The sequence below is a fragment of the Prionailurus bengalensis genome, chromosome A3, assembly GCF_016509475.1.
Source record: "Prionailurus bengalensis isolate Pbe53 chromosome A3, Fcat_Pben_1.1_paternal_pri, whole genome shotgun sequence".
Lineage (NCBI taxonomy): Eukaryota > Metazoa > Chordata > Mammalia > Carnivora > Felidae > Prionailurus > Prionailurus bengalensis.
The window spans coordinates 131151215-131179010 of record NC_057354.1 but is presented as its reverse complement, the minus strand read 5'-3'; the positions used below and the strand labels follow the sequence as shown (position 1 = coordinate 131179010).

Here is a 27796-nt window from a genome sequence, read left to right as displayed (position 1 = left end):
GAGCTCCTGGCTCCGAGCGGCGTGTGAGCCGCGGTGGCCTGAGGCTCACAGGGTGCCTGGCTTCCCGGGGCGGGGGGGGGGGGGGGGGGGGGGAAGCGCCTGGAAGATGAACTAGGCGAGCACAAGTACGCTGAGCACTGACGGCGCTGCGTGGGGGAGACGCGTGGGTAGCTGCGGCCGGGGGACTCCAGCACCGCCGCCCGCCGTGGCGCCGCGACACCCCCCCCTCCCTCCCCGCGGCGGGTGCACTCTCTCCCGAGCCCGGGGCCGCGGAAGGATATCGCGCTGCCACCTCGCCGGGGCCGAGGCGGAGAGCTGCGAGGCCGGCGCCCGCGCCCGGGCCGGGAGCTGCAATGGCAGTGGCAGCGGCTGGCGGGCGCGGGGAGCCGCCCGCTGATTGATGGGCGCCCGGCTCAATGAGGGGGGCCCGGGCGGGGGCGGGGCGGGGCCGGCCCTGGGCTGAGCCAGTCGCGGGTGCCGCGGGGAGGGGCGGGGGGGCGGAGGCTCCGTGGAAATGTGTCGGTGACATTGAATGGGGAGACGGAGCGCGAGCGAGGCGCGCGCGCGCACACCCGCGCACACAGGGCCCCGCTCGCTCCGAGATCCCCGGCCACGTAAGTAACTATTAATACCGCCTCGCCGGGAGTTGCGGGCGTGCTGAGCTCGGGGATTGGCCTCGGGCACGATCGGCCATCCCCTTCAATTTTAAATACACATTCCGCTTACCTCGGGGGGAGAAAGAAAGAAAGAAAAAATAATAATAAAAGACGAAGAAGAAAAGCCATCAATTTTCTCCAAAACAGACCCCACCGGGCAATTTGGGCTTTTCGGGTAGGGGGAGACGGAGTTGTCGTAAATTATTCCAAGGCAAGATCCAGGTATCCAGCGGGAAAAGAACGCCGCAGGTTGGCTGGGCTGGGGGCGCATCCCCTTCCAGCGCCCGGAGGATCCCCCGGAAGCTCGTGCCGGGGGAATCGGAGACCGCCGAGCCACCCTCGTCCCTGCCCGCACTTCTCCCTTTTTTTTTTTTTTTTTTTTTTTCTTTTTTCGGAGGACGATCTGGAGCACGAGCGAGCAGCGACAGCATGAGCCTGTGCTGACCTCCGCCCGGCGGGCCAACCCGGGCTTTGTCGCGGTACCTGCGCCCGGCCCGCGCCGCAACTCCGTGCCCGGCTTTTGCAATCTTTTGTTGGTAGCGCTGACCGCTCCAAGTTAAATGCTCCCTCGCTATTCTTTTTTTTCTGTTCTTTTTTTTGTCTGTTTGTTTAAATTTTGGAGAGCTCTTGCGATCTTGGAAAAGCCTCAGACGCCATCTACAGTTAAAACGTAGGTAACTACCCTCTCCGGCGCCCCCTCTTCCACGCCCCCCACCCTTTCCACCAAAAAAGGGGGTGCAGCGCGGATTCTGTCTGCCGTGCGGCGCGAGCCGGTAGACCCGTGCTTATTTCCTTTTTCTTTTTGTTTGGTTTTCTAACGCGTTGAGACTGAGCCGCCGCCGTGCGCCCCTGGAAGATTGCACGAACTACGGCCGGGCTCCTACGCCCCGTCTGCGTTTCGGAAGCCTGCGTGGGGATCGCTTCGGGAGACCGGGCGCTGCAGCTCCCCACCTTAGCAATCCGGTTACTCGCCTAGCTAGATCCGCGTTGGAAAGCGAGCGGGAGAGAGAGAGAAACTAAAAGTGCGGGGATTCTGCAGATCGCTGGCTGCTTTGGGGTAACAAAGGGACCCGAGTTGCTGCCGACTGAGCACCCCCGGGAGCCGGGCTCGGAGCAGACAAGGTGCCCGGCGGCGCCCATTTGGGGGCTTCTAACTCTTTCTCCACGTCGCCCCTCTCCCGTCCCCTCCCCTCTCGTTCCCTTTTAAAATCCGTGGCACCGAGGCGCCTGCAGCCGCACTCGCCAGCGACTCATCTCTCCAGCGGGTTTTTTTGTTTGCCGAGTGCGATCCCCACACTCATGAACATACACAGGTCTACCCCCATCACAATAGCAAGATATGGGAGATCGCGGAACAAAACCCAGGATTTCGAAGAGTTGTCGTCTATAAGGTCCGCCGAGCCCAGCCAGAGTTTCAGCCCGAACCTCGGCTCCCCGAGCCCGCCCGAGACTCCGAACTTGTCGCATTGCGTTTCTTGCATCGGGAAATACTTATTGTTGGAACCTCTGGAGGGAGACCACGTTTTTCGTGCCGTGCATCTGCACAGCGGGGAGGAGCTGGTGTGCAAGGTAAAGAGCCCGGGGTTTGTTTTTGCTTTTTGTCTTTTAAAAAGATTCCCCGGCTGTTTGGAGGGGGCGGGAGGTCGCCGAGCTCCGGAGCCTTGGGGGAGGGAGACTCGCGGGATAATTACCCGTGGCCTCGTTAAATGGGTTTATTTATTTGTTCACGTTCGGCTAGTTGCGAAGTTTTTAGAGCGTTGCAGACAATGGGGCGGGCTGCGGCGGGGGCGTTTTGGGGAGAGCCTGGGGCGGGGAGGGCGGCGGGGACAGCGCGGGGGCCACGGCGGACACGCGTGCTCCCGAAGGCTCGTGGAGCGCCTGGGCTCAAGGCCGGGTCCCGCCGCCCAAGGGATTTCTCCCTGTGTCTAGCCCCCTCCCCTTCCACCGTGGAGTAGGGAATCCCCCGCTAATTTTAAGGCACTGATGACTGGGTTCCCTTCGCAGCCATTGTTCTTAGAAGCGTGCAGGTGTTGAACCTTTGTTCGGAAGGTGCCCTTTAAAAGACACACACAAAGGTGTCCCCTCTGGCGGAGCCAGGGGCCCAGCGCGGGGAAGGAGTTTACAAAGAGCTCTCTACTGCCTGCAGCCTTGAAAGGAGGGTGGGGGGTGGAAATCAAAGCCGCCAGCGCACCTTAGGGTGTAGGAAATAGTGAGCCCTTTGGGTCCTTCCCTCCTCTCCATTTTTCTCATCTCCGGACTTCCGTGCCTGAACACCCCCCTCGCGCCCCCCACCCCCAGCCCACACCTCTGCCTGTATGGTTTACAGGCTGGCGTTTGGAGCCCCAGACATTCACAGTGCTAATTCAGAGCCGGGCACTTCAGTTCCCTTTTTGTCTCTGACCCCCAACAGTGACTGGTGTGTGTGTCTTTGTGTGTGTGCACTCCAGAGGAGGGGGGATGAGAGGGGGGATAGTTGCAAAAAAGAGAGAGAGAGAGAGAGATTGGGAGAGAGAGAGAATAGAGTAGAGCCTACCGCTACCCAGGCATTGGACATAGATCAAGAATTCATTGTCACTTAATTTTACATTTGCTCACTCTTGGTTTTCCTGGGGGTCTGGTGGGGGGAGGCTAGGGGGGTGGTGAGCAGTGAGGACCTTTGCTGTCTTTGAAATGGGCACTCTGCACAGCTGTGCTACAAAAAAATGCATCACACTTTTACCATCAACCACAGACTGCTTTATTTCATAGGGGACTGGACTCTTGCAGTGTAAATGAGGGTTTTGTGGGGGGCTTCAGTCAGTTTTGCAATTGCTCAGTTCAGATCTCGGGAAAGTCAGGGACTCTTTAAATATAGCTCTCTCCTTGTACTGAGCATCTGGTATTTTGCATCTTCTCCCAAGTTATTGAGACTCAGAGCAACTGTGCCCGGTTAACCAAAATTCAGTAGGCTATTCAGAGCTGGATTGAATTCTCAGAAGACCTACAACGTTGCACAATAGGGGCGTCATCCTTTGAAATGAATGAATTCCACCGAGCTGCCACTGTCCTATGAAATATGCACAATCGCCCCGCAGTGAGTGTGTTCACTCCTTTTGCTCAACTTCAGTACAACATTTCAATATTTTTCAAAGGCTGGAGACGCTTGCGCGGAAAGGGATTCTGCCTCCAAATTCTGCAGGAGCATCTTGCTGTTATTTCTTTGTTTAAAGGCAGAGGTGATTCGCCCCTGCTGTTTCTTTCTCCCTCCAGATTCTTCAAGGCATATTTCACTTGGGGCTGACCTTACGGTGTCATTCGTGGACTTGCTCTTTGGCCTGAAACTGTACTTAATCTGCTGGTTTAGTTATTGCAAAGATTGAATCAGCCCCTCACCAATTACTGTGTGGCTGCGAGCATATTTAAGTGCAGTATCATTGTTCCGCTGGACAGAGGTCATCCCTTTAAGACACGGCAGCCTCCGTTTTCCTGCCTTTCTACCAGAGGTGACATGGGTGACGACTTTTTATGCAGCCATCCTTGTCCATATCCTAGGAAGCTCCAAGTGGTTTTTATAAGGCTGCTTCCATGAGCCACCCTCAGAAATACGGTGTGAACTCAGCTTACTGTGGGGCAGTGTGAAATCTACACAGTGCATCAAGTTCCTTTTGATGTCTCAGAATATAGAGTTCATGTCTCCTAGCTCTATGTTGACCCAAGGAAAAATGTCTTTGCAAAAACTGATCAAATGTAAAGATGCCATTACTATAGAGGACCCTTGAGAGAATTCTACAGGATGCTATTTGGGGTCATTTAACCAACATAAGCAAGCCTGTTTATTGTCTCCAGGAACCTACTTTAAGCTAGGCAAATGGAAGAAGGGAGCTTCAGGGGGTCTTTACCTTATCATTTTCATGGAAATGATGGTAGTACAGTGCAGATTGACATAATTAGTGCCTTGGCATAATGGGCACTTTTTTTTTTTTTTTTGGTAAATGCTATTAATGATGGCCTAATCTTACTGCCTTATCTCAGCTGTCACATTATGTAACTAAGGTTCCGAATTAAACATTTAAAAGAAGCCGGCAACCAGGCTTATGGCTTGATTTTGCATTTGAAGGTTATGGTTTAAATACCAGTCCAACCCCATAAAGGCCTGTTATAGCTGCTAATAAAAGTTTGGTTCCTACCCATTTGGGAGAACCTAAGTATTTGTTTTGTTTTTCATGCTCTGTCCACCATCTTGGAATTCGATCTCTTCTACAAAGGGTACTGGCTATTTCTTGAAGCTGCTGTGAATATGTTTCTTTCTTTTTTTTTTTTTTTTTTTTTTTAAGAAATTTCTGTGTCCATTCAGTTTCTCATCAGTGGAGCAGGATAACAGATTGAGGGTGTTGAGCAAAAAAATCCCCTTTTATTTTTCAAAAAATGCAACTTGAAGGAAGAAGGAGATTGTAAATAATCTTAACTCATGAGCACTGGCGACCGGAGCCCGCAGCCTGATGCTTCAGAACACAGCCTGCCCGTTACATAACACAGAGTGTTTATGTTAGCCACTGCAACATGTCTATTACTCTCTGTGAGATTTTTGAGGCTTTGCTTGGTTTCTGCTGCCCACAGCCTGGGTGTTAAAGTTGACTCAGGGCATTTCGGATTCCTAATTGAATGGACCTCTGAGGTCACTGCTCGTAGGTCATCATTTGACCATATCAGGGTGTGATTTGTGGTCTCTGGAGATAATGAAGTATTCATTCTTAAATTTTAGGTTATAGTGGTAGCAGCCGTGCCGTCTTCCTGAGATGCCTCATTATGGTTCATTCACAACGTTACCGTTACCTTGCTTCCTCGCCCTGGGTTAGCACCAGCCCTCTGAGGTTCTCGCTGTCCTTGTTGGACTCACCGATTTCTTTCGGTTTTTGATCCTAAGAGCCTGTGTGCCTGGATGGGTTTGGGAAGGTCTGTGAGTCCCCTTAAAATGAATCTCCTATTGTGCATGCGTCGCAGACTGGGCATTGTCAGCGAAGAGGGGACAGAGCTCTTACCAGCTTCTCCTGTGGGACCCAAAAAAGGTCAACGGTGTTCTAAGTCAACATCTTCCGTCTCTGAAGGGGAGGGAGGCCCAGTGACCCTGAGTGCTTTAGCCATCTTATCCAGATTATTGGGGGCCAAGCCAGGATTAGAGCCTCGGTGTGGTGATTTCTAGGCCACGCTGCAAAATGGGGATCAAGGAGAGGATGTTCTAACTAATGAAAAAGATTTAAGAAGCTATATGGTGGTGTGCCCGTAGCACTGAGTGTTGTTGGAACATTCCTGGCCTCCAGTGCCTTCCAGCAAAGCCCCTCATGCCTGCCCCTCACTCCTGCAGGCACAGAACAGAGTCATGTGCCCACATTCCCAGGCAGATAGGAAAACCACATTCCAAACGCAGGGATTTGTAGTCCTGATTTAGTGGAGGTCTTAAAATGAATGAAAGCTTTTTCTTATGACCTCAAAAATTCTCGGTAGTGTTAATTCCTCTTAGGTTGCTTTCAGAAAGGTATCGGGGACGGATTTTCTTTTTAAACAACCCCACAATGAGGTGGCATTTCACAGGCTAATTTTGATTCACAGAAAATCATTGCATAACTGATTCATTGAGCTAGATAGCCGTGCAGGAAATAGAGAAGCGTGTCTGCTTTCCCATTACAGCCTGTGTCCTATTCCTAATTCTGCCGCTGGGGCTTGATTTGACTTGCTCCCTGAGCCTCGATTTGCACATCCGTAAAACGAAGGTACTGAATTAGATAACCCTAAGGCAGAGTCTACTTTTTTCACTGTTAATTGCTCCTGTCTTAACAGTGCTGTGCAGCACAGTCGCAGAGCATAAAATACGTTGCCCACAATCGCTGTAGTGGTACAGAGACGTACATTTCTGCTCCGTTTTGCGTTTGGAAGGCGAACAAGGTGTCGTCTGTGCAGCTCGGGGTGGGCCACGTTCCGATTTTGCTTTTGTTCCTGTCTCAGCGGAGGTGATCGGGACTTCCCGTTTGTGTGCTGTATGACCTCGCGCAAACCGCTTTGACCTTTATTTTCTCCTATAATCCTCCCCACGCTGTGGGTCAAGCGCCATTTGCCCATTTTGCACGTGACCGTTCGGAAGCCCAGAGAGATCCAGCAGCTCATTCAAGGCGACCCAGCTTGGGGAGCGGCCGGCAGGGCCGGGGTGGTCTGGGTCCGCGTTCGGTGTGCTTTCTCGTCCCCTCAGAAGCCTGTACGGTGGGAGGTGTCCACACCCTGTGATTTTCTTGGTCGTACAAGAGGGATCGCTGACTCTCCGTCTCGTTGTGACCCCTGCCCTAGGTGTTTGATATCAGCTGCTACCAGGAATCCCTGGCCCCGTGCTTTTGCCTGACTGCCCACAGCAACATCAACCAAATCACCGAAATTCTCCTGGGGGAGACCAAAGCCTATGTGTTCTTTGAGCGAAGCTATGGGGACATGCATTCCTTTGTCCGCACCTGCAAGAAGCTGAGGGAGGAGGAGGCGGCCAGACTTTTCTACCAAATCGCCTCGGCCGTGGCCCACTGCCACGACGGGGGGCTGGTGCTGCGGGACCTAAAGCTGCGGAAATTCATCTTTAAGGACGAAGAGAGGTGAGTACCCTTCCTGTCCAGACCTGACACTCTAACAGGCCGTCCAGGAGTGGCTTGCGTGAGAGGTTGGAATGGACTATTTATTTATTTTTTTTTTTTGCCGCCTGCTGTCCAGGTGAGAAGAGAGGGTGGGAGGACAGGGGTGGGGGGTGGGGAGTGAACAAATATTGCCGCGTTCTAAGCGCCCTCAGAAAACAAGTCGCTGCTCCTCTAAAGGCGTTACAGGATGCTCAGAGGGCAGGTGCCAGGACACTCTGTGACCCGGTCGTTATTTTTGCTGCGGTGTCGTCAGCTCTGAAGGGTGGCTGCAAGCCTGTGTGGCGTTTTCAAGGTGCATGAGGCACGATGGCGACAATCGTGCCTTCAGAACGCTCGGGGCCTGGCATCAGTCATTTAGAGCCCATTCGTCCGTTCCCTCATTCAGGAATACCTCAGGGTGCTTGTGGGTGTCAATAAAGTGTGCGTGTATAAATCACAATTCTCAGTACTCTGAACATCCGTGTGCATGAGCTAGTTGACTCACCTATAAAGGAATGTTCCAAGCCCTAAAAGAAGATGGTCTCCCGGGTCGGATGGGAACTGGGGGCTGGGATGTGAGTTTTAACTAGGACTTGGAAGGCAAGAAAGATATTTTATAGGAGACGCGATGTCGGACCAGACTTGAAAGATGATGAACATGTTACGGCCAATGTGGGAAGGACCCGTGTTGCCGGTGAGGAACCTTCCAGTGCAGATGCACAGCCGGGTGAAGGTCTGGGTTACTGGAGGCGACAGCTGGACAGGCTGCTGGGCATCTGGGTTCCATTCATGCTTCTTCCATTAACTCGTTGCGTTCTGTTTAGCAAACGCACTGGGGCCTGCTTTGTCTTCCAGCTGACTTCCATTGTTAAAACTCTTCCAAGCCACTTATTTTTCTCTTTTGAAGAATGTGCGTTCTCAGAGGGGTGGAGGCCACGGATTCATGTTCGTTGCCGACTCTTCCAAAAATTGTTCCAGAGTTTCTACACACGTGGGTCGTGGAGTTACCACGACTGCGTTGGGCATCCTCCCCTCCTACTAGGAAAGTGGCTGGTGAAGTGAAGGTCCGTTGTCACAGAGCTGTTAAGAGCCATCTGAGTGCAAAGCCCATACGTGCCATTCATTCACTCGCTGGGCAGATCTGTGCGTCTGGTGCAGATCTTCCTGTCAAACCTTCCTACCTTCCAGTCAGTTTGGCCTGTGATATTGTAGGCTACTGCTTCTCGACGTCGGGTGGTGTGCACTTCGTTTTTTGTTTTGTTTTGTTTTGTTTTTTTCATCTTTATGGGTTGAGCTAATTGGGAAATGTCTGGGAAGCATTGTGGGATTAGCAAAGGTAAAGGGCCTGTGGTTACTTAACCCAAATGGGACAGTTTCATGAGCATTTGCAATCCAGCTGAGTATTCAAGGTTCAGAGGGCCCGTGGCCACAGAGATTGGTTATTGTTCCACATTTTCACCCATAAACAGATATCTTAGGCATTTGTGGCAGCCAATATCCTGGTCTTTTTTAGTGCACGGATTTGACCCTTATTAATAAACTGAAGAAGAGGGAGCCATTCAGAGATCTAGAATCTGGGGCCACCCTTAACCATTTCTCGTCTTCAGCTCAGATGTATCTGCCCTCGGAGCCTGGAGACTCGGGTTTGTACCCTGGTTTCATCTTTAATACTCTCTGACCATTTAGATTGGTCCCCGCCTTCTGGGCTCAAGTTTCTCATCCTTTTATTGTCCTGGCTCTGTTTTATTGGTTCTGAGGTTTTTCTGCGTTACAACAGATGTGTGTGCTTCTTTGAATATTCTCATTGGGAAGTAAGTTCGGCTGTGACTCCCAGCAGAATCCCGACAGAGATACTTTATCCTTCTGTGTGCTACCTTTCTTGGACACGGAGTAACTCTGACTTCTAAAATGAGAGGTTAACAGGTTATTGTTGAGCTTAATTCTCTCTGCAGGTTGGGGGTGGGTATCCTTGTGTTCATTTCACAGAGGAAGACTCAGAATGTGGGAAATCTCTCCGTGACAGACAGGAGAGAGTCGAAGTAAGGACATGTGCTCTGTTAAATCAGCTCTCAAGAAATTCATCTGCCTGCCCTGGGCAGTAAGGGCAACGATGCCCTCTTTCACGGGGATCCAGGTTTTTAAGTATCACCTTTGATCGTGTCTCTTGAGAGAGGAATTTCACACAGCAGCGAGTACAGGGGGTGGTGTGTCCAGCGATAGCACATGTATGGTAAATACATACTTAGGAAGTGGGTCACAGTAGGGTGGACACCCCCAGGTCAGAGCAAGGGGGCACGTGTAAACTCTGGGGCCTCCAGGGGGCCATCCTTCAGTCCTGTCATGTTTGTTGCTGCCTGGAATCAGAGCCCCAGGGGTGAGGGTGCTGGCCCCAGTGCCCACGGCTCGCTGGAAGCAAATAAGGGGCCGAGTCAGACCTGGCTTGTCCTTTATGGTGGCGAAGCGAAAATCCTTGATGTCCCAGTGCCTAGAGAAGAAATACCAAGATGTCAGGGTGCCTGGGTGGCTCAGTTGGTTAAACATCCAACTCTTGATTTTTGGCTCAGGTCATGATCTCATGGTTCATGCGTTGGAGCCCCACATCGGCCTGCATGCTGACAGTGTGGAGCCTGCTTGGGATTCTCGGTCTTCCTCACTTCCCCTCATGCACACACTCTCTCTCTCAAAATAAATAAATAAACTTAAAAAAAAGTAGAAATGCCAAGAGGTCAGAAGCTTCTGACACAAGGACTGTGCATTTCTGGTGTTGATTTTGGAGTTTGTGTTAGACATTTGCAAAAGAGCATGACCCTTTCTAGAAAGATCTAGAAAGAAGCATCCCATGTGAATGTGAAACCAGAATACTTCACCGGAGCATGCATGACAAAGCTAAATCCTTTTTAACTTTAGAGAGCAATTTCCTTCTGAGAAAGGAAACGTAAGTGACGGGGAGGAAGCTGGTCATCATCTGTCCCTGGTGTGTCTGGGAGCACCTGAGCCCCGTGCAGCCTCGCATCGCTGCGGGACTGTCAGGGGGAAGGATGACTCCTCATCTGATTGGCGAGGTGACTGGGTTGCACAGGAGCTAAGTGACCTTTCTCAAGGTCACTGCCGGCATGCCTGTGGAGCTGGCCTGGAAATCCTACCATTTGACTCCAGAGCTCTTTCCCTATCCCTCACCTTGCTGAAGGCTCGGTGGACTTGTCCTTCTTAGCATGACCGGTGTCTCCTTCTGGGCAGCTCTGAGAAGGTCGCTCTCATTCTCAAGGACACTCTAAATGTTCTCATCGGTAGCTGATAAGAACTTTGTTTCCAGCCAGCTGTCAAACTTTTTGTGAAAGAGGAATAATGCCTTGTAGCCTTTCTCCTTGTTGTTTTGGTTTTTAACGTCTCGTTCTCAGAGCGTGAGTCTCTGGTTTTGTCACTTAACGTGTTTCTCCCTCCCTGTGTCCAACAGCCATTGGGTTTCGCAGGAGAGTTTCTCTTTGTTGGTCTGCACAGTGGCCCACATGGAGCAGCCCGCCCGTGTTTTGAGGGGGGCAGCGGTCTGGGACCTCACTGGGACCTTGCTGCTGGCAGCTCTCGCCATCCATGCTAATCAGCAGGACCTCCTCAATAGGTATTTCAATAGCACTAGAGCCTCTGCCTCTCCTGATATCATGGCACCTGTAGGAAAACAATGGGTTGAATTGGAAAGGCTTTTGAAACGTTGAACGATGGAGTCTGTGTCTGTGTTCGGACCCTTTATGCATTGGTCCTATGGGGGACAAACACAGAGGAGGCTTTTGGAAGTCCTGTGTTATTAAGCTTCCCATCACCAGACCCCTCCTTTGCGCATGGCCTTTGATCTCTCAAGGATGTGCTTCTTACTGGTTGATTCTCTTGCAGAGGTTGAAGGTGAAAGCCCTCGCCTGCGCGCCCCCCCCCCCCCCCCCCCCCCCCCCCCCCGGGTTCCCAAGGAGACCCGCCTGTGAGCTGACTTCCTATGCATGAATTTCCGATCCTGGACTGTAACTGAATCCATGACCAACCCGTGAGAATATTCTTGGTGGCGCTGTGAGGGCCATCAGTCCAGGTTCCCAGAAACAGCTCTGAAGATGCCACCCCATGTTCTGTTAGGGCCTGATGGCAGTGTGCCTTGTCTCTCTGTGTTGAAGCCGCGGCACCTCAGATTCTTTGGCTTCCGTTTTATTTTGGTTTGGGTTCTAGATGAAGATTGTCTCTACCTCTCATTAGCTACCCGGTCTGGGAGGAGTCCTTTAATGCTTCTGAGCTGCGGATTCCTCAGAACAGAAGTAAGGTCTGCATCCCTGTTGGTGGTTGTGAGAGCTGAGTGTCGTGATCCAGAGGCGCACAGGGTGGGGCAGGGGCTCGTGATGGCCAGCAGCTCCTAAAGTCATGGATAACATGGTGCCACTATGGAAGAGCCGTTCCCAAGGCGCCGGAAGTGCATGGAGAATGGGCTCCGCCCCTTGGGCCGCCATTTCACAAGGAGTGAACCCTTGGGGGTCTGAGGGTTCAGATTTAAGCCACATTGCCCTCTCGGTTAATGACAGGCATTGCATCAGTGTTGAGGGGAGGGGGTGGGACCGGTGACCAGCAGGGCAAAAGCGCAAAGGGCGGGGTGGATGGCTCAGCAAGGCCAGGAGGTAGACGAGATGTCCGCAGGGGAAGGCGCGTTCGAGGCGCATGCGCTCCCTCGGCCCCACGCGGCCCCTGTGTTCCCAGCCTTTTGCTGCTGTCTCCTCCGTCCCTGGGACGTTTCTGCAGGACGGACCTGCAGTTTTGTTTTTGTTTTGAGGAAGTTAAACCCTTACCCTGATTGGGCTCACTCTGGACACACCCTTTGCATCCACAGTTTCGGCAGTAAAATCGGAGATGGGCTGATGGGGTCAGAGGGGCCCCCTGTGGGTGGGAGCCCTGAATTAGATAGAGGGCAGTGACCGTGCCGCTCTGCCCGGGCAGCCCGTTCTGGGAGGCCTCGTGTTTGAATTTGAGCCTCCAGGGGAAGGCCTGAGGCTGGGAGAAGACCCCTTACTCCCACGGGGAGGCCGAGGCACTGGATTCTAGGCCCTGCTCCTGCCCTCCTTACTGAACTTAATCTTGAGAAGTTACATAAGCTCTTCTGTCCAGACTGCCTCATCTGCAGAGTGGAAGTAACAAGGAGACTTTCTTTGTGAAATTAAATGAATTAATGCGGGTGAACCCGGTGCTTGGAACCTGATCAGCCATCAGCAAGCGGTAGCTCCTGCCGTCCTCACATCCTGTGCACTGGGTGACAGGATGACACTGGGTGACACAGGGCCAGCTCGCCGACTCAGATGTGGGGAGCCCTTTAAGCTGCTGCAGCCTGGGGCTCCCACCGTGGTGCCCGTTTTGGCCCGCTTGATTTCTCTTCTCCCTTGGGACAAGGCTCCTTGCCACCCCCCTCCCCCAGCGCCCTGCTCCCCTGGTCGCAGTTCAGTGTTGACATTTCACCGCACAGAAATACCCCCTGTGAATGGAGAAACATGCCTCTGTACATGTTTCTTCTTTGGTTAGAAGATTTTTATCTCTTGACGTCACAGGTTTGATTTCCTCTGCTTCGTGGAAGCTAATCAGTGCCTGCTTCTGCGGGAGGGAGGCCGGACCCTTTTTAGAAACCCCGCAGCAGCCCTAGGGGCCCTCGTGTAACCATCTACCCGGGCACCCGACCCGTGTGTCCTGTGGGGCCCAGGCCTTGTGTTGCCCTGACCTGCCAGTCTCTCTCTCTTTCAGTATCTAGCAAAGTATAGAGTATCCTGCTTTCTTTCGTTAGTAACGATTTACATTAAGTGGTAAGTTCACCGTATTTCAGGAAAATATCTTACCTTTTTGCTTCCCAGGAGACAGAGCTCCTGGAATTCACTTATTTATGTGGACCACTGTTATGTACTTCAGGCATGCCAACCCTTGGGGAAGGCTCACTCCCCCCCACTTCTCCCAGGATGGGTAAGCGATCCCCCCGACCACAGCACCCCTGCAGTCTCCCCTCTGCTCACATTGTACACGTGCATCCCTAGACCATCCCCGTCTCCTCCTGGGCTGGGCTTCTTGGGGACTGAGGCTGCCTCGGTTTCCCTGCTGCCGGAACACGGTGGGCACTACGTGAACGAAGATCTCCTTTATTGAGTGCGTGCATCTCAGATTGGATTCTCATGACGGAATGAGAGAAGAGAGAAGTGGGGGTGAGTACAGATCGTTGGCCTCTAGATCATTCCCCAGATTGGGAGCCCCTGAAAGGCTCCGTCTTATCGGTCTCCCACGGAGACATCTTTGCAAAGAAAGCTCCTTTCAGCCTTCTGCCTCAAATGAGAAATTAACCCATCGTTGCCATTTGGATTTAATGATTTGTGCAGAATGACATTTGAGACAGTGCGGTCAGTGTCTGTGGCCGGGTGTCGCGTTTATGAAAAGCTTCTCTAATCACAGTGAGAGGGGAGAGCATCCTCAGGGTTCTTCGCTTAGAAGTGGGCTAAAAGTCGGCATCCTTCAGTAGGATTTCTGGCTGAGCTGCTTACTCTTGGGCTTAATCAGTTAGTTGACGGGCTGGACTGAGACCCTGGGAAGGTGAGGCCAAGGGCACAGCGGTAGGAGTTTTTACTGCCTCACTGAGCCGTTTGACCTTGGCCTACCTCCTCTGACGTGGGTTGGAGATCGTGAACTTCCAGTGCCCAGCACGGTGCCGGGCGCACTGCAGAGCCTTAAGAGGATAACGGTCATGACTGGTCTTGGTCATCAGCTGCTGGCTTTGGGCCTCACCACCCAACCACCCGGAGGTCCCTTTGTTTACTCAGCAACCTGTCACGGGCCAGGCACCGTTCTAGGTGCTGTGGAAACTGCCGTGGCAAACGAGACCGAAGGCCTTCCCTCGTGGGACTTACAGTTTAGTGAAATAATACCTAGATACACCATGTGCCAGGCCCTCTTCTAAATACAAGGGCAGTTAAGTGAACTGATTTAATCCGAATTAACTACTGTATGTATATTGACCAGCTTAAAACCGGTGAGGAGGGGCGCCTGGGTGGCTCAGTCGGTTGGGCCTCTGACTCTTGATTTTGACTCAGGTCATGATTCCAGGGTCGTGGGATCGAGCCCCGCATTGGGCTCTGCACTGAGCACGGAGCCTGCTTGAGATTCTCCCTCCTCCTCCTCCTCCTCCTCCTCCTCCTCCTCCCCCTCTGCCCCTCTCCCCTGCTAGCTCGCAGGCTCTCACTGTCTCTCAAATTTAAAAAAAAGAAAAAAAACAGTAAGTTAGTGCTATTATCACCATTTCACGGATGAGGGAACTGAGGCTCAGGGTCCCACAGCTAATCAGCGGCAGGCCTGGGGATTTGTACCCGGGATACGGGACTCCCGAGCTTAGGCTCTGGAAAGACCACACTGGCTGTTGGAAATAGACACCAGCTAAAATTCCGCCCCTTGTGTCCGATCCCCAGAAAGAATTTTCTCATGCAAATAGGCGACAAGTAAACACCAACAGGACCTGACCGGCCGGAGTCTAAGTGAAGCTCAGTGCTTGACCTTCTCTGAGCAGTCATGGGCCACTAGTTCATTAACCCCCTGGACAGTCCTGTGATGTCCCGTTCTGTTTCATGGAGTGGTTTTGTTTTCTGTACAGAACTGTGAAATGGGGTCTGGTTATCTTTCTGTCTTCCCTATCTAGCCCAGGACTGGCATTGTAAATCCTTGGTGAATGTCTGACAGTTGTCTAAGTGGGTGTGTGAATAGCCCCCTACACCCAGGAGGCATAAATATTATAAGAAAAATCCCCTAGAGATATTGATGGCAGGAGGCAGTAGATGGAAACACATTTTAAATGCCCTTTATCCAGTACTCTTGGGAGTTTCTCTAAAGCATGAAATAGAGTCCAGCCTATTTGAAATTTCTTTGGACTGTAGAGAGTACAGTTCTTAAGCAGAATCATGCCCGGATACCCTGAACTCCAGACAGCATGCTAGAGCTGGGGGCACCTGAGACGTGCGAGTCGTGCTACTTTGCAAATATTGATTAAGCATCTATTTTGTACCACATACAGCGCTCGGTGTTAGGGGTACAAGAATCGCTAAGGGGAGTTGTTGCCCGATGGAAGACAGAGTGTAATAGTTACTTTTCGTACCATGTTACGGGTTGCGGGTGGGCATTAGAGAGGTCTGTGGGAGCAGGAAGAGAATGTTCCAGCGGTGTAGTAGGGTGTAGAGAGTGAGCGCGTCAGTGAGGAGATCGGTTCCTTCTTGGGTTAGTCTGAGTGAAGTAGAGAGAAGGGGAGGGTGTTGGGAAGGATGAGTAAAGGCCAAGAGACGTGAGTGAGCCTGTGCAGGGGGGGATGATGTACTGGTGGAGGGTGCTATATGGGGGTCAGAGATAAGACTAAAGAGGGAAGCACAGGTCTAGGGCCTGGGTGCATGCCCTCGTCCTTAAACTTGACCTGAAATCCAGGAAATGCTACTGAAGGGTTTTTCTAGACAGGACAGGATGGGGTCAGGTTGTGATTCTGGAAGCGTATGGGCAGAATGGACCCGGGATGGGTATTGACTGAGGCTGAACCAGGCCCCAAGCGGTGGGATCAAGGAGGAGTGGGTAAGAGGTAGAATTAACCCCAACCCTTGGATTTTTACAAATGAGATGAGGAGGGAATGTCCTTCTCCAAAGTTCTACAACGTGTTGGCGGTGTGACCCAGAGCAGGGCTCAGGTTTTCTGGCTCCCAGAATTGGTCTACTATGTGCCTGGGCCATCTGGGTGAGGCCCAGGTTAGGACTCTGCCAAGTGGAAATCCCTGCCTGGCCCAGCGCTGGACCGCTGCTCCCAGTGCCCCCTGGGTCAGTGGGGTCAGAGGGACTGGCCTGAGCCCTGCTCCTGCCCTGCCAGTCGTCCTGGGTAGGAATGTTCTGGACCCTGAGTCAGCCTGACTACGCGGCAGGGCCGGAGCAGGAGCTTGAGGGGCGCCTGGCTCCCTCTCCCTGGGAGAATCCAGGTTGGGTGGGCCCTCGGAGCAGTGCTGTCCTGCCCTGGCAGGAGATTGCCTGCGGAGCCTTTTCTGAAAGGCTGGATCGATTGACTCGGGATCAGGGGATCTTTTGGGATCGCGTCTCCCTGCAGAGGAGCAGGAGTCCTGAACGGAGGACTAAGGAGGAGCTCTGAGTGGCGCTGCCTGTCTCCGGGTTCCCCGTCTGTTCCTGTGGAGACACAGGCTGCCCTCGGATGGTGTCTTCCTGCAGTGGGACGGCCTCGGGGGTGGGATGCGATGGCTTCCCCGCTGTCCTGTGCTCATAGTGTGTCAGGGCTCAGACGTGCACCAGCAGGCAGACCGCACAGGCCTTTCTGTTGTGGCCGGCCAGCGGTGCTGTGGAAACATCTGGGTGCTTGAGTCGGATCGGGCTTCTAGCAACTTCCTTCATCTTGGTAAGCTGTGATTTTTCTGGTGCATCACATGGGTGCAGGAACCCCCCCCCCCCCCACCTCCCTGACTGTGGTCAGGTAGTGAGAGGATATACCACCTGGGAGAACCAAGCAGCCCCTCCCTGTAGACTTCCCTCACCCGGACCCGACCTGCCTCCCTGTTGGTTACCTGCTGCCCTCCTGCTGATCTGGAAGCAGCCTGACCTTGGTGTCGGTCTGGTCACTGAATCTACAGGATCCGGTACGTCAGTGGCTCTCAGGGGTAACTGTTGGAGAAAATCTGCGCACTCAGGAAGCAGAGAACTCGAATGACGATTTATCTGGCAGAGTTTAGCAGCCTGTGGCTGTCACATCAGCTTGATGGCAGCCTACGGTGTGGGACAGTCCGTGGCTGGGCACCCCCAACGGTAGCCCCTGGTGGGACCCTTGCTTGCACAAGCCAGCTGGCAGCCAAAGGTAGCTTTTCAGTACTGGGCAGAGTGAAGCCAGACCTGGCCGAGTTGACCTGTCTCACTTGACCCTTCGCCTGCTTGGACACCCCCCCCCCCCCCCCCCCCCCCCATGGAATGGCCTTCAGTGACTTCTCTGAATTCCACTGACCTCAGGACACCGGACTTCCCATCCCGGCCAGGCCCACTTGGTCTGGCTGAACTCCCAGCCCAGCCCCACCCCGGCCCACCCTGTCCTGATCCCTTCCTGCCGAGAGCCCAAGGTGGTGTTTAAAGGTTTAAAGACAAAGCATGATTTGCTTGGCCAGGCCACTGTTGACTTTTTTGGACCGAGCACTGATTTGGAAGCTGAAAACCTGGTTTTGAGTCCCAGCTCTGCCATCGCTTGCTAGGTGGCCTTGGGCAAGTCACATCTGCTCTCTGTGTCTCAGTGTTTTCGTCTGGGAAATGAGAGGGTCCAGCCACCTCTCTCTGCCTCGTGAGCTTCCACAGTTAGGTCACGTGAGTGTGGGTTTTTGTCTGTGATCTAGTGCTCAGTAAACCTGGGGCCTTCCTTTCACAGGTTTTCTGTCTTTGTCACTCAGGAAATCTGTGTTGCTGGTGACAGGATGTGTTTTGGGGCGGGCACCAGCACGAAAAGCCTCCAGATGTGGACTCAGAACTCTGTTTCCTCCGTTATCCCGTCTGCGGGCTAGGACATTTAATCCCCTGTGCCTCAGTTTCCTTATTTCTAAAGAGGTTTGCGTGTATCATAATACTTGCCTTTCAGTTTTGTTATGAGAAATAGAGATGCAGACTGAAAAACTCCCAGCACCTAGTAGATGTCTTATTCACGGTCACTGTTGTTGTCACCATAATTGTCATTGTTATTATGCAGCTGTCACGGAGGAGACCGTGCAGTTCCTGTAGTTTCGATTAAAGACAATTTATGATTGAGAATTTTGAAGCAGGTATGTTTACATTGTACAGAAGGGAAACTGAGGCTGAAAGGTCTGGCTGTGGTCACACTGGTCTTGGGCCTGGGGCCACGGGGAGCCATGCAGGCCTCGGCTGCAAGTGGGTGGGACACTGCTCCTTGGAGGCGGGAGTAGAGCCGTATCCTGCTGGTCTGGCTTCCTCACCTGGCTGGGGATCTGATGGCACAAGGCCGGTAGCCAAGTGCACAGGCTGCCCCCGCGCGAGCCTTTTCCATTCAGAAATTAAAGCAAAGCAGGCTGGTTCCTGCCTGTGCCAGGGACGAGTTGCAAAATGCATGCAGGGATCCAGATTCTTAGCCAAGTGGATTCCGCCCCAGGCTAATGGCTCTTTCCTCCAAGAAGCTGCCTGGAGGTCGCCACTGTCATTCGTAGCTTTTTTGGTCACAGCAGTTGTCCACCCTCCCTCCCTCTATTCTTCATGTACCATTCTATTCCCACCGCCTCCCGGTAGCCCACTCTGATTTCCCTAGGAGTTAAGGAAGTGAGAAGAATGAGCAGGGCACATATTTGGGGGTAGAACATTCCAGGCCAAGGGAGAAACCAGTGCAAAGGGCCCAGGAAGGAACACGGGCAGAGAATTCACATCCACTTGGATCTGCCTGAGGCTTGTTCCTCTGTCTTGTCTCGTAGGCTCTGGGGTTGAAGGCGGGGTGGGGCTTATCTTACTAATAAGATGGGTTAGAGTCGCCACCATTTCTTTGCAGATTTCCTGTGCTAGGCTTTTCAGAAGGTACTTGAGTTGTTTCCTTTAATCCCCGTAAAAAACGGAGAAGATGGCTGTCACACGTCATGTCCCTAACCCCAGTGCCTACTTTAAATGCCCTGCCCATTCGTTAGTGGAACATTTGAATTCCTAGGACCACCGTGCCCTTGTTGATTGTTCTGGAAATCGATTCCTTTGCCTGGGAATTTATGGTCAGGGGACAGCAGAAGTTGATAGAGGGTTCATTTGCATCGTCCCTAGCGGCCAGGAGCAGGTGCTCTGCCAAGCACCCCTCCCCCCACGCTCTGAAGAGGAGAGAGGGGCAGCCCTGCTCCCCAGAGGGGGAAGCCAAGCCCCAGAGACCTTCTGAGGGTCCCTGCAGTTGGGCGGCAGGTCCGGCACTGGGACTACAGCCCAGCCCCAGGGTCCCGACGTGTGCGCCCGGAAGGTTCTGGTTTAAAAGACGCACTCCAGACTGCTCGCCTTGACTCTCACCCAGGAGTGATCAAGTTCGGGGTGTCCCGAGAAGGAGACAAGGTCAGAAGAATGCTTGCGAACCCTGCCCTTCCTCCCCATCTTTTTTCTTAGGCTTCTTTTCCTCTTCTCGCCTCGCCTGCCTGGGATGTCGGTGCCCCTGGCTCTGGGCGCGTGTGTGCTGCCCCCAGGGGAGAGGGTCTCGTGGACTGGGATGCCCTGGCTGCTGTTCCCTGGGCCGGGTGCTCGGGTGGGTGGGGCAGGCCGAGGGCAGGGAGGGCTGGCTGCCTGGAGCCAGGGGAAAGGTGAGCGCCCCGCCCCCAACTGGCCTCACTGGCCTTGCTGGCTCACCCCTTCTGAGCATTGGGCTCAGCATCCACTTAAAGGGATGACTGTTGCTGCCTTGGAAGCTGATGTTAGAAACTTTAAAGAGGAAGTATATGTAGATACCTGGCGGGTGTTTAAGGGCACACTCTGGCACATCGCACAGTGAGCCGAATGTGACAGGTGGATCCGAAGCCCGGCTTCTGAAGGGAGGCGGGGGAAGTGGCCGGGGGGGGGGGTGGTCAGCTGGGGCGGCGGGGGGATCAGACGAACGTCAGTAGCACGTGGGTGCCCTTTCTGTTACGCTCTCGGGTTCACTGGGTATTTGCACAGCCACCAAGTGCTGGAGGTAGAGGGGGAGAGAGGCGAGTGCCGGTGAGTGGGTTCCTCAACATGATTGAACCCTTGGCCATGGGTGAAGGCTTTTTTCCTCTGATCTGGAGAAGAGGCGTCGGGGTGGAAATAGGGTCTCTGCTGCCTGGGGGAGCGGGTGGGTCACAAGGGGAAGGTGACCGTCGCCGTCAAGGGTTGTGTCCTGGAAGGGGATAAGTCTGGAAAAGGGCTGCAGATGTGGTTTAGCATAAGGAGCTTGAGGTGGTGACGTCTGTCCCCTGCAAGGGCTCCTCCAGGAGCAGTTCATGGGTCTGAAGGCACATCTGTACCTGTCCTCACCCCGCCAGGGACTGAGGTGTTGGAATTTACAAAGCCTGTTCCCGTGGATGCTCGACCTGACATCCTCTTAATCCCGGCCAAGCGGGCAGAGCAGGGCTCTTGTTCCTTCAGAGGTGAGCACGCTGGAGCTCTGAGGGGTTCCTGGTGTGACTGTCCCTTTCACTCTCAGAGGGTCTGCTATGTGGCAAGCCCCGGTCTGGGTGCAGGAGATACAGCCATAAAGAGGGGCGATGTTCTCCACATACAAAATGACCTCAGCCACCTGCTCCCGAGCTCCTGGAGGTGGCAACGAGGTGATCGCCCTTGCAGGGACCGCGGGAACCAATGCAAGACTGAACGACGATTCCCGGCGCCGTTGTGGGGCCTGCGAGTCCTGGGGGCGGGTGCTACAGGATGTAGGATGGTCAGCCAGGGGCTCTTTAATGAAGCTCCTTTGAGCAGAGACCTGAAAGAAGGAAGAAGGTGAGCAGGAGTGAGACGCCCCTGGATCTGATAGAAGAACATTCCGGGCAGGGGCTGGGGGAAGGCGTGCACAGAGACCCCAGGGAGCACTGTGGCGGGTGGTCGGTGTGTTTGAGGGACCGTGAAGAGGCTGGAATGGGGCGGGGGTCAAGAGGCCTGGGGCTCACCTCGCAGCCTTGGGGAGAACGTCCCCCAGACCCACTGGACACCGGACCGTCCCTTGCTGCACAGCTAATTACCGTTGCCACAGCAGCTAGAGTTATTCCTGTAGGCATTCTGCTGTCACGACAGTGACCTTGGAGGCCAGGAGTCTGGCCAGCTCCTGAGCCAGGCGGGGCTGCTGCTGGTGAGGGTCGGGCGAAGGAGGCTGTTGAGGGAACCTCCTTGGGCTCGTGATTTGACCCCCCTCCCCTCCCCACTCTGGGTTTCCGTGACTCAACTACCGGAACATCGCATGGGGCTGGTGTGGGTCTGCCCCACCTGCCGCCTTAGGTTAGAAAGAGCAGCAGGAAGAAGGAGATTTGCTTTCCAGCAGCCCAATTCCAGATCAACACATCTAGGCCCTTCCTGTGTCTTGAGATCATTCACTGAGGAGGGAGGAGAGGAACAGAGCGTGTGTGCTCCAAGTTGTAGTGGAATATGGGCGAGCAAGGAATGAGGGCGCGTTGCTATAGATGCGAATCCCAGGATGTTAAAACGGGCAGAGACTTTCAGGCTGTCTGGTCCAGACGGATGTGCGAACGTGCTCAATGCTGCTGAACTGTCCAGTGAAAAATGGTTAAAATGATACATTTTATGGATACTGTACCATAATAAGAAAATTAGGGGCGTCCAGGTGGCTCAGTCGGTTAAGCGTCCGACTTTGGCTCAGGTCTTGATGTCATGGTTCGTGGGTTCGAACCCCGCCTCGGGCTCTGTGCTGACAGCTCAGAGCCTGGAGCCTGCTTCAGATTCTGTGTCTTCTTGTCTCTCTGCCCCTCCCCCACTCACATTTTGTCTCTCTGTGTCTCTCAAAAATAAATAAATAAAAAGAAATTAAAATTAAAAAGGACACTACCTTGTCCAGCACCCCTCTTCAAGTTTAAGAAACAAAGAGATTGAGGGGCGCCTGAGTGGCTCAGTCGGTTGGGTGTCCGACTTCGGCTCAGGTCATGATGTCACAGTTCGTGGGTTCGAGCCCCGCGTCAGGCTCTGTGCTGCCAGCTCGGAGCCTGGAGCCTGCTTCCGATTCTGTGTCTCCCTCTCTCTCTGCCCCTTGCCTGCTCACACTCTGTCTCTCTCTCTCTGTCAAAAATAAACATAAAAAAAAAATTTAACAAGAAACAAGGAGGGGCTCCTGGGTGTCTCAGTCAGTTGAGCGTCCGACTTCGGCTCAGGTCATGATCTCACAGTTTGTGAGTTCGAGCCCCGCGTCGGGCTCTGTGCTTGACAGCTCCGAGCCTGGAGTCTGCTTTGGATTCTGTGTCTCCCTCTCTCTGCTCCTCCCCCGCTTATGCTCTGTCTCTCTCTGTCGTAGAAATAAATAAACATTAAAAAGTTAAAAAAAGAAACAAAGAGATTGACTTCCCAGAGCCACACCACAGGTAAGAGATGTAGTGTGGCCTGGAATCTGCCCCCCCCCACCGTCTTCCCCGCCCCCCCGCCCCGGGCTCCCAGCCCGGTCCCTTCACCAGTGACAGGGCCATTTATGGATCATGGACAGAAATGGGTGCAGGGGAATGCGGTCACTCCTTAGTCTTTGAGACTTCTGTAATCCAAGTATGAGATCTTAGAATCAACCCAGGGTTTCATCACATGTTTTGCTTATAGAGCGCTAACTTGATGACCCTGAACCTCGCCTTCTTTCCGTGGCTCCCTGAGTAGCCTTGGTGACCGCCCTGAAGGGGTAAGCCCTGTCGCCCAAGGGAGAAGCAGGATCAGTAGTTCATGGACCCGAGTCACAAGCTCGGATCTGGGAGGAGAGCCCCGTGGCGGTTTTTCCTCCTCCCCGGCCATTTGAGCCCCGTGGCGCCTCTGGACGACAGGGCGCGTGCTCCGGTGCGCACTTCTGAGATGAAGGAGGCAGCTGTTGCGATGACACCGACCTCGCGGGACCTTGTAGGCACTGTCCGTGAGGCCCTACCCCCTCACTCCGGCCCCTCCGCCCTGTCCCTTGTCACCTTCGTGGCAGGCATTCGTCTGTGTGATGGAATGGGCCCGAGTCTGCGGTCTGACAGCTCCTGGACCTGAGCCATGGAGGGTTCTGGATGGGAGAACAGGAGGAGGATTTCCATCCTAAGCTCTGGAAGGTAGTGGTACCTAGCTTTCCACTCAAGGAATGGCAGGGCAGGGAAGCAGGAATTCTCGGAAGGCCCCTGAATCAAGGAGAGATGCCAGTCTTAGGGGCTTATGGCGCTGGGTCGGGGGCAGCCGTCAGCCTTGAACAAGTCTTTTCACGTCTCGGTCCTCAGCTTTGTTCACTGCAAGTACGTATTATTTTTAGGAATTTAACTTCCAAAAGTATTTACTGAGCCTTATTTTATGCCCAGTGGTCACGTCAAGCCCTGCTGTGCAGAGATGGGTGCTAGGCCCCGGGGGCTCTGAGTTCAACGTGGGATTTCTCCATCTCCGTTCAGGAGTGCATCCAGGAGGGTCCCGGAACCCGTCAGCCAGCTCATTCGTCCTTAAATGGCAAGGGGCAGGGGCACCTGTGCGGCTCAGCTGGTACAGAGACCGACTTTGGCTCAGGTCATGATCTCGAGGTTCACGAGTTCAAGCCCCACGTCGGGCTCTGTGCTGACAGCTCAGAGCTTGGAGCCTGCTTCCGATTCTGTGTCCCCTTCTCCCTCTCTCTCTGTCCCTGCCCCACTCGTGCTGTCTCTCTCTCAAAAATTAATAAACAAAAAATAAATAAGTAAACAGCGAGGGCAGATCGACAGACATACCCCTGCACTCGTGAGAAATCAGCATCGTGCATGAGTTGTCACAGGTAGAAGATACAGGCAACCAGGTCACATTAGTATTACGTAAGTCAGGGACCAGCCTGGGAATTAGTATTACGTAAGTCAGGGACCCTGGGAATGTGATTGGCAGGACGGGAGGCAACTTCCACAGCAAATCTTGGCAAGGGGAGGTCAGCCCTGGGAGGGCTTAGCTGCTGGTAACGGATGCCTGCTCGAATACATTCCCCAGCCCTGCCCGTGTCCTGGAGAGGCAGCTTGGTATTGGGGAAGGAGGGACAGGTTGATGAAGCAAAGTGTGGGGCAGGTCTTCTCTATCTCCCAGCTGAAAGGCAGTGAACAAATTACTCCTCCTCAAGCTCTCTGAGCCTGGATGTTCTTATCTGTAAAATGGGATCGTAAAATCTTCCATGTCTAACAAAAGGACTGTTGATAAAGCCAAGATACCGTTGAGTAAAAGGTCCTTCCATACTGTGTTCTATCACGTCAGCCGGAAGCTTGCCGGAACGTGTGGACAGAGCTTCTGGGAGCTTCCCAGTTGGCTGGATCTGAGTTCAAATCCTGTGACTCCCCATCACTACCTAAGGGCATCTTTGAGAATAGCACTGGATCTCTTACTCTCTCATCACTGAGATGGGGAGATAGTCAAGTCATTTAGAGTCTTTACTTGCTGGAGGTGTGGGACCCTCCCACCCCCAGTAGATCTTAAGCCTCATGCAAATACCCTGTCACTCTTGTTCGCTCCTGGGGCCCCCTGCCCTGGAACAGTGTCTGGCACCTAGAAGGCACCTAGAGGTCACGTTTGGCTGGTTGAATGAATGAATGAATGAAGGAAGGGTCTTGGAAACATTCAAGCAGGAGCTGTGTGATGTGACAGTGATGAGATTCGTGTGCGTCAGAGCGCCCGTAGGAGCTCACGCTTTCCTCTCTCTTGCAGGACCCGGGTCAAGCTGGAAAGCCTGGAAGATGCCTACATCCTGCGGGGGGACGATGACTCCCTGTCAGACAAGCACGGCTGCCCGGCTTACGTAAGCCCAGAGATCTTGAACACCAGCGGCAGCTACTCGGGCAAAGCAGCCGACGTGTGGAGCCTGGGAGTGATGCTCTACACCATGTTGGTGGGGCGGTACCCTTTCCATGACATTGAGCCCAGTTCCCTCTTCAGCAAGATCCGGCGGGGCCAGTTCAACATTCCAGAGACTCTGTCGCCCAAGGCCAAGTGCCTCATCCGAAGCATCCTGCGGCGGGAGCCCTCAGAGCGGCTGACCTCGCAGGAAATTCTGGACCATCCTTGGTTTTCTACAGATTTTAGCGTCTCGAATTCAGGATATGGTGCTAAGGAGGCGTCTGATCAGCTGGTGCCGGATGTCAACATGGAAGAGAACTTGGACCCTTTCTTTAACTGAGCTCACGCCCCACAGAGACTTAAGCAGGTACCGGGAGCGAGAGAGGGCAGAGGAAAGTCCTTCCGGGGCACGCACGTCGCCTGGCTTGGTGTTAAGACAGACACTGACACTCAACGTTTTCTCGGTTCAGAGAAGGAGAACCTTCAAGGAGCTGACCGAACATGTAGCATGGGGGCGAGAGATGTGGGGTGGGAGTCTGGGGTCAGGTCGGAGGGGTGGGAGCCCCTGGCGCTTCCCCCTTCCCTGACGCGGCCCCCGGAGCCCACCCCTGCCAGCGGGGCTGTTTCTGCCTACCCCACTTTTCATTTCTTCCAAAATAGTTGCAGATCCTGACGGAGCCCAAACTCTCTGCCTCAACCACACATCTTGGCATCGCACTGTTAGCTTTTAACTTCTTGTCACGATTCAGGGAAGGTACAATTGGCCAAGGATTCTTTCTTTCTTTCTTTTTCTTTCTTTCTTTCTTTCTTTCTTTCTTTCTTTTTTCTTTTTTTCTTTTTTTTGAAACAAGCCAGCCACCTACCTGATAATTATTAATGGGGTTCATTTAAAAAACAATTCGGTGCACACAGACTGACATGAAACCTGGGTGCTAAAGCTAAAAGAAAATAAAAGTCCAGTTTGTGTCTCTTAATCGCTCTTTTCAACTCATTTCTTCTAAATAAACGATTTGCCATCCTGGTCAGGAAATGACACGTTGATGCTCTGCTCCCTGAAGGGGGAAGAAAAAAAAAAAAAAAGTCTGTCCTTTAACAAAGTGATTCTGTTTTGTGTCCACGGGTTTGTGGCAGGAAGCTATTAGAAGTCAAACTTCCAGAGGCATTACCGCTATTAGAGTTTAAAGAAAGGAAAGGAAGGGAAGGGAAGGAAAAAAGAGAAATCCACTCCCGAATTTCTTTCCTTTGAACAAGGAGGGCTGCCTTATAGATGGTCCTCTCTGCTGGGACGATGGCACCGGGGCCAGGTTAGCGGGAGGGGCATATTGAGAGTCCGAAGCTTTTGGCAACACTCTGGTCTCAACGAAACCTCTTGTCTCTGTTTTACTGGATGACCAGTGACGCAGAGCAGGTTGTCGCACGTGATGAAATCCAGGGCAGCTATTTTGTTTCCTTTAGGAAGAACGATCCTTTTGGCTCGGAAGGCCCTCTGGTTTGGACAAAAACCCTCGGTAGAGACAAGCGGGAAGAAACATCAGCTGAAAGCTAGGATGTTATAAATACAAACAGCTCTCTGTCCCAATACGCACCTTTGTGTTTTCAAGAACTCTTCTATTTATTAAGGAAAATGTCACATTGTGATGTATTAAGCGAGTACTTCAATTACGGGTTGACTTGGGATGACGTTACATGCTGTAGTTAACATTTATATATATATATTTTTTTCTCGTTTGAGTATCTCTGTCCCTGAAATAACCTTTTGTTTGGCTTTTCTAGATAGCTTTGTTTGATTTCGAGTGGCAACTGTTTTTTATTACGGCTTTTCTATTGCTGTATGATACAGAACACTTTTGGCATAAATATTTGTGTTTCCAGTACCTCAGTTGTTTGGATTTTACCGCCTGTATACGTTTTTGTGAAATGGTCATGTTTTTGGGTAGGTAACACGTGGACTCTAGTATGTAAATGTTACTTGAATCTGTGCTTCATTATAGTATGTAGCATGTATGTGCAGACCTTGGATGCTTTATGCCTGTTCAGCAGGGGCTCAGCCTTCACGTTCCCAGGAGGGCGGCTTAACCGTTCATAGTCAGGAGACAAGGCGGCCATGATTCTATTTTGATAACGGAAGATAACAAAGGAGAGAGGTTTTTGTTTGTTTGGGTTTTTTTTTTTTGTGTTTTTGTTTTTGTTTTTGTTTTTGTTTTTCACATTCTGAAGATGGTGCTGTGTCAAGAAGGACCTATTTTTCTTCCCCGTCCCCTATTTTTTAAGTCCCCTGTAGGAGGAAAGGTTGGTGGCATGCATGCTGGGAATCTATGGCCTCTGGTGCTTTGTCCTGTATTTGGTTTAATGTTTTTGTCCTAATCTCTTCAATCAATAAAATTGTGCGTATTTAACTAAAATTCCGGGGTCCTGCGAATGATGATTCTCTGCCATCTATGGTTTTGTGGGCACTGCGCACCGGCCTGGAACCCCTGACGTCCTCTTGGGGGCTCACTCTTGTAGGGCGAGCCACTGCGACTATTGGTACAAAGCGAGAGCCAGCTTCCGTCGTGTTTGGGCCTATGCTGGCCAATTTAGAGGGGATATCTCACTGAATTCATCGTCACTGCCGCCTTCGGAGGTGTGAATTATGTTCCCATCACAGATTAGGAAATAAGCCCAGAAAGGTGCATCACTTGCCTGGGGTTAAACCACCTGTAAGGGATCGAGTCAGGCGCTGACTCTGTCTGTTCCGTCCTGAAGCTCGTCATGCTCTCTAGGATGTTAGATCCCAGCGGCTCCCAGGCCAAGTGTATGGTAGTTTTGAAGGAGCCAATCTTTCCTGCACTCAAATCACCCAGGCTTCCAGACAGTTCCCTAGGAAAAGGCCTATCTGCTGCAAACCCCATTGGAAACCTTCAAGGAGACCACCCGACCGCCAGAAACTAATGTCTACCCAGCAGCCCTTCCCCAAGGCGGATCCACAGGGTGTCAAAGTAGGTGGGCCCTACAGGGAATCCCATCTATGCCGCACCCCATTTGCTAGAAGTT

The 27796-nt window shown here is 52.8% G+C and overlaps 1 protein-coding gene across 1 annotated transcript; it reads left to right on the top strand.

The window, feature by feature from the left end:
- Positions 1-532: 532 nt before the first annotated feature.
- On the top strand, positions 533-27163 carry TRIB2 (tribbles pseudokinase 2). Its single transcript, XM_043604501.1, has 3 exons — positions 533-2225; positions 6972-7264; positions 24635-27163. Exons 1-3 carry the CDS (start codon positions 1956-1958, stop codon positions 25101-25103), a joined length of 1032 nt encoding a protein of 343 aa, XP_043460436.1. The 5' UTR covers positions 533-1955; the 3' UTR covers positions 25104-27163.
- The last annotated feature ends 633 nt before the right edge of the window (positions 27164-27796 follow it).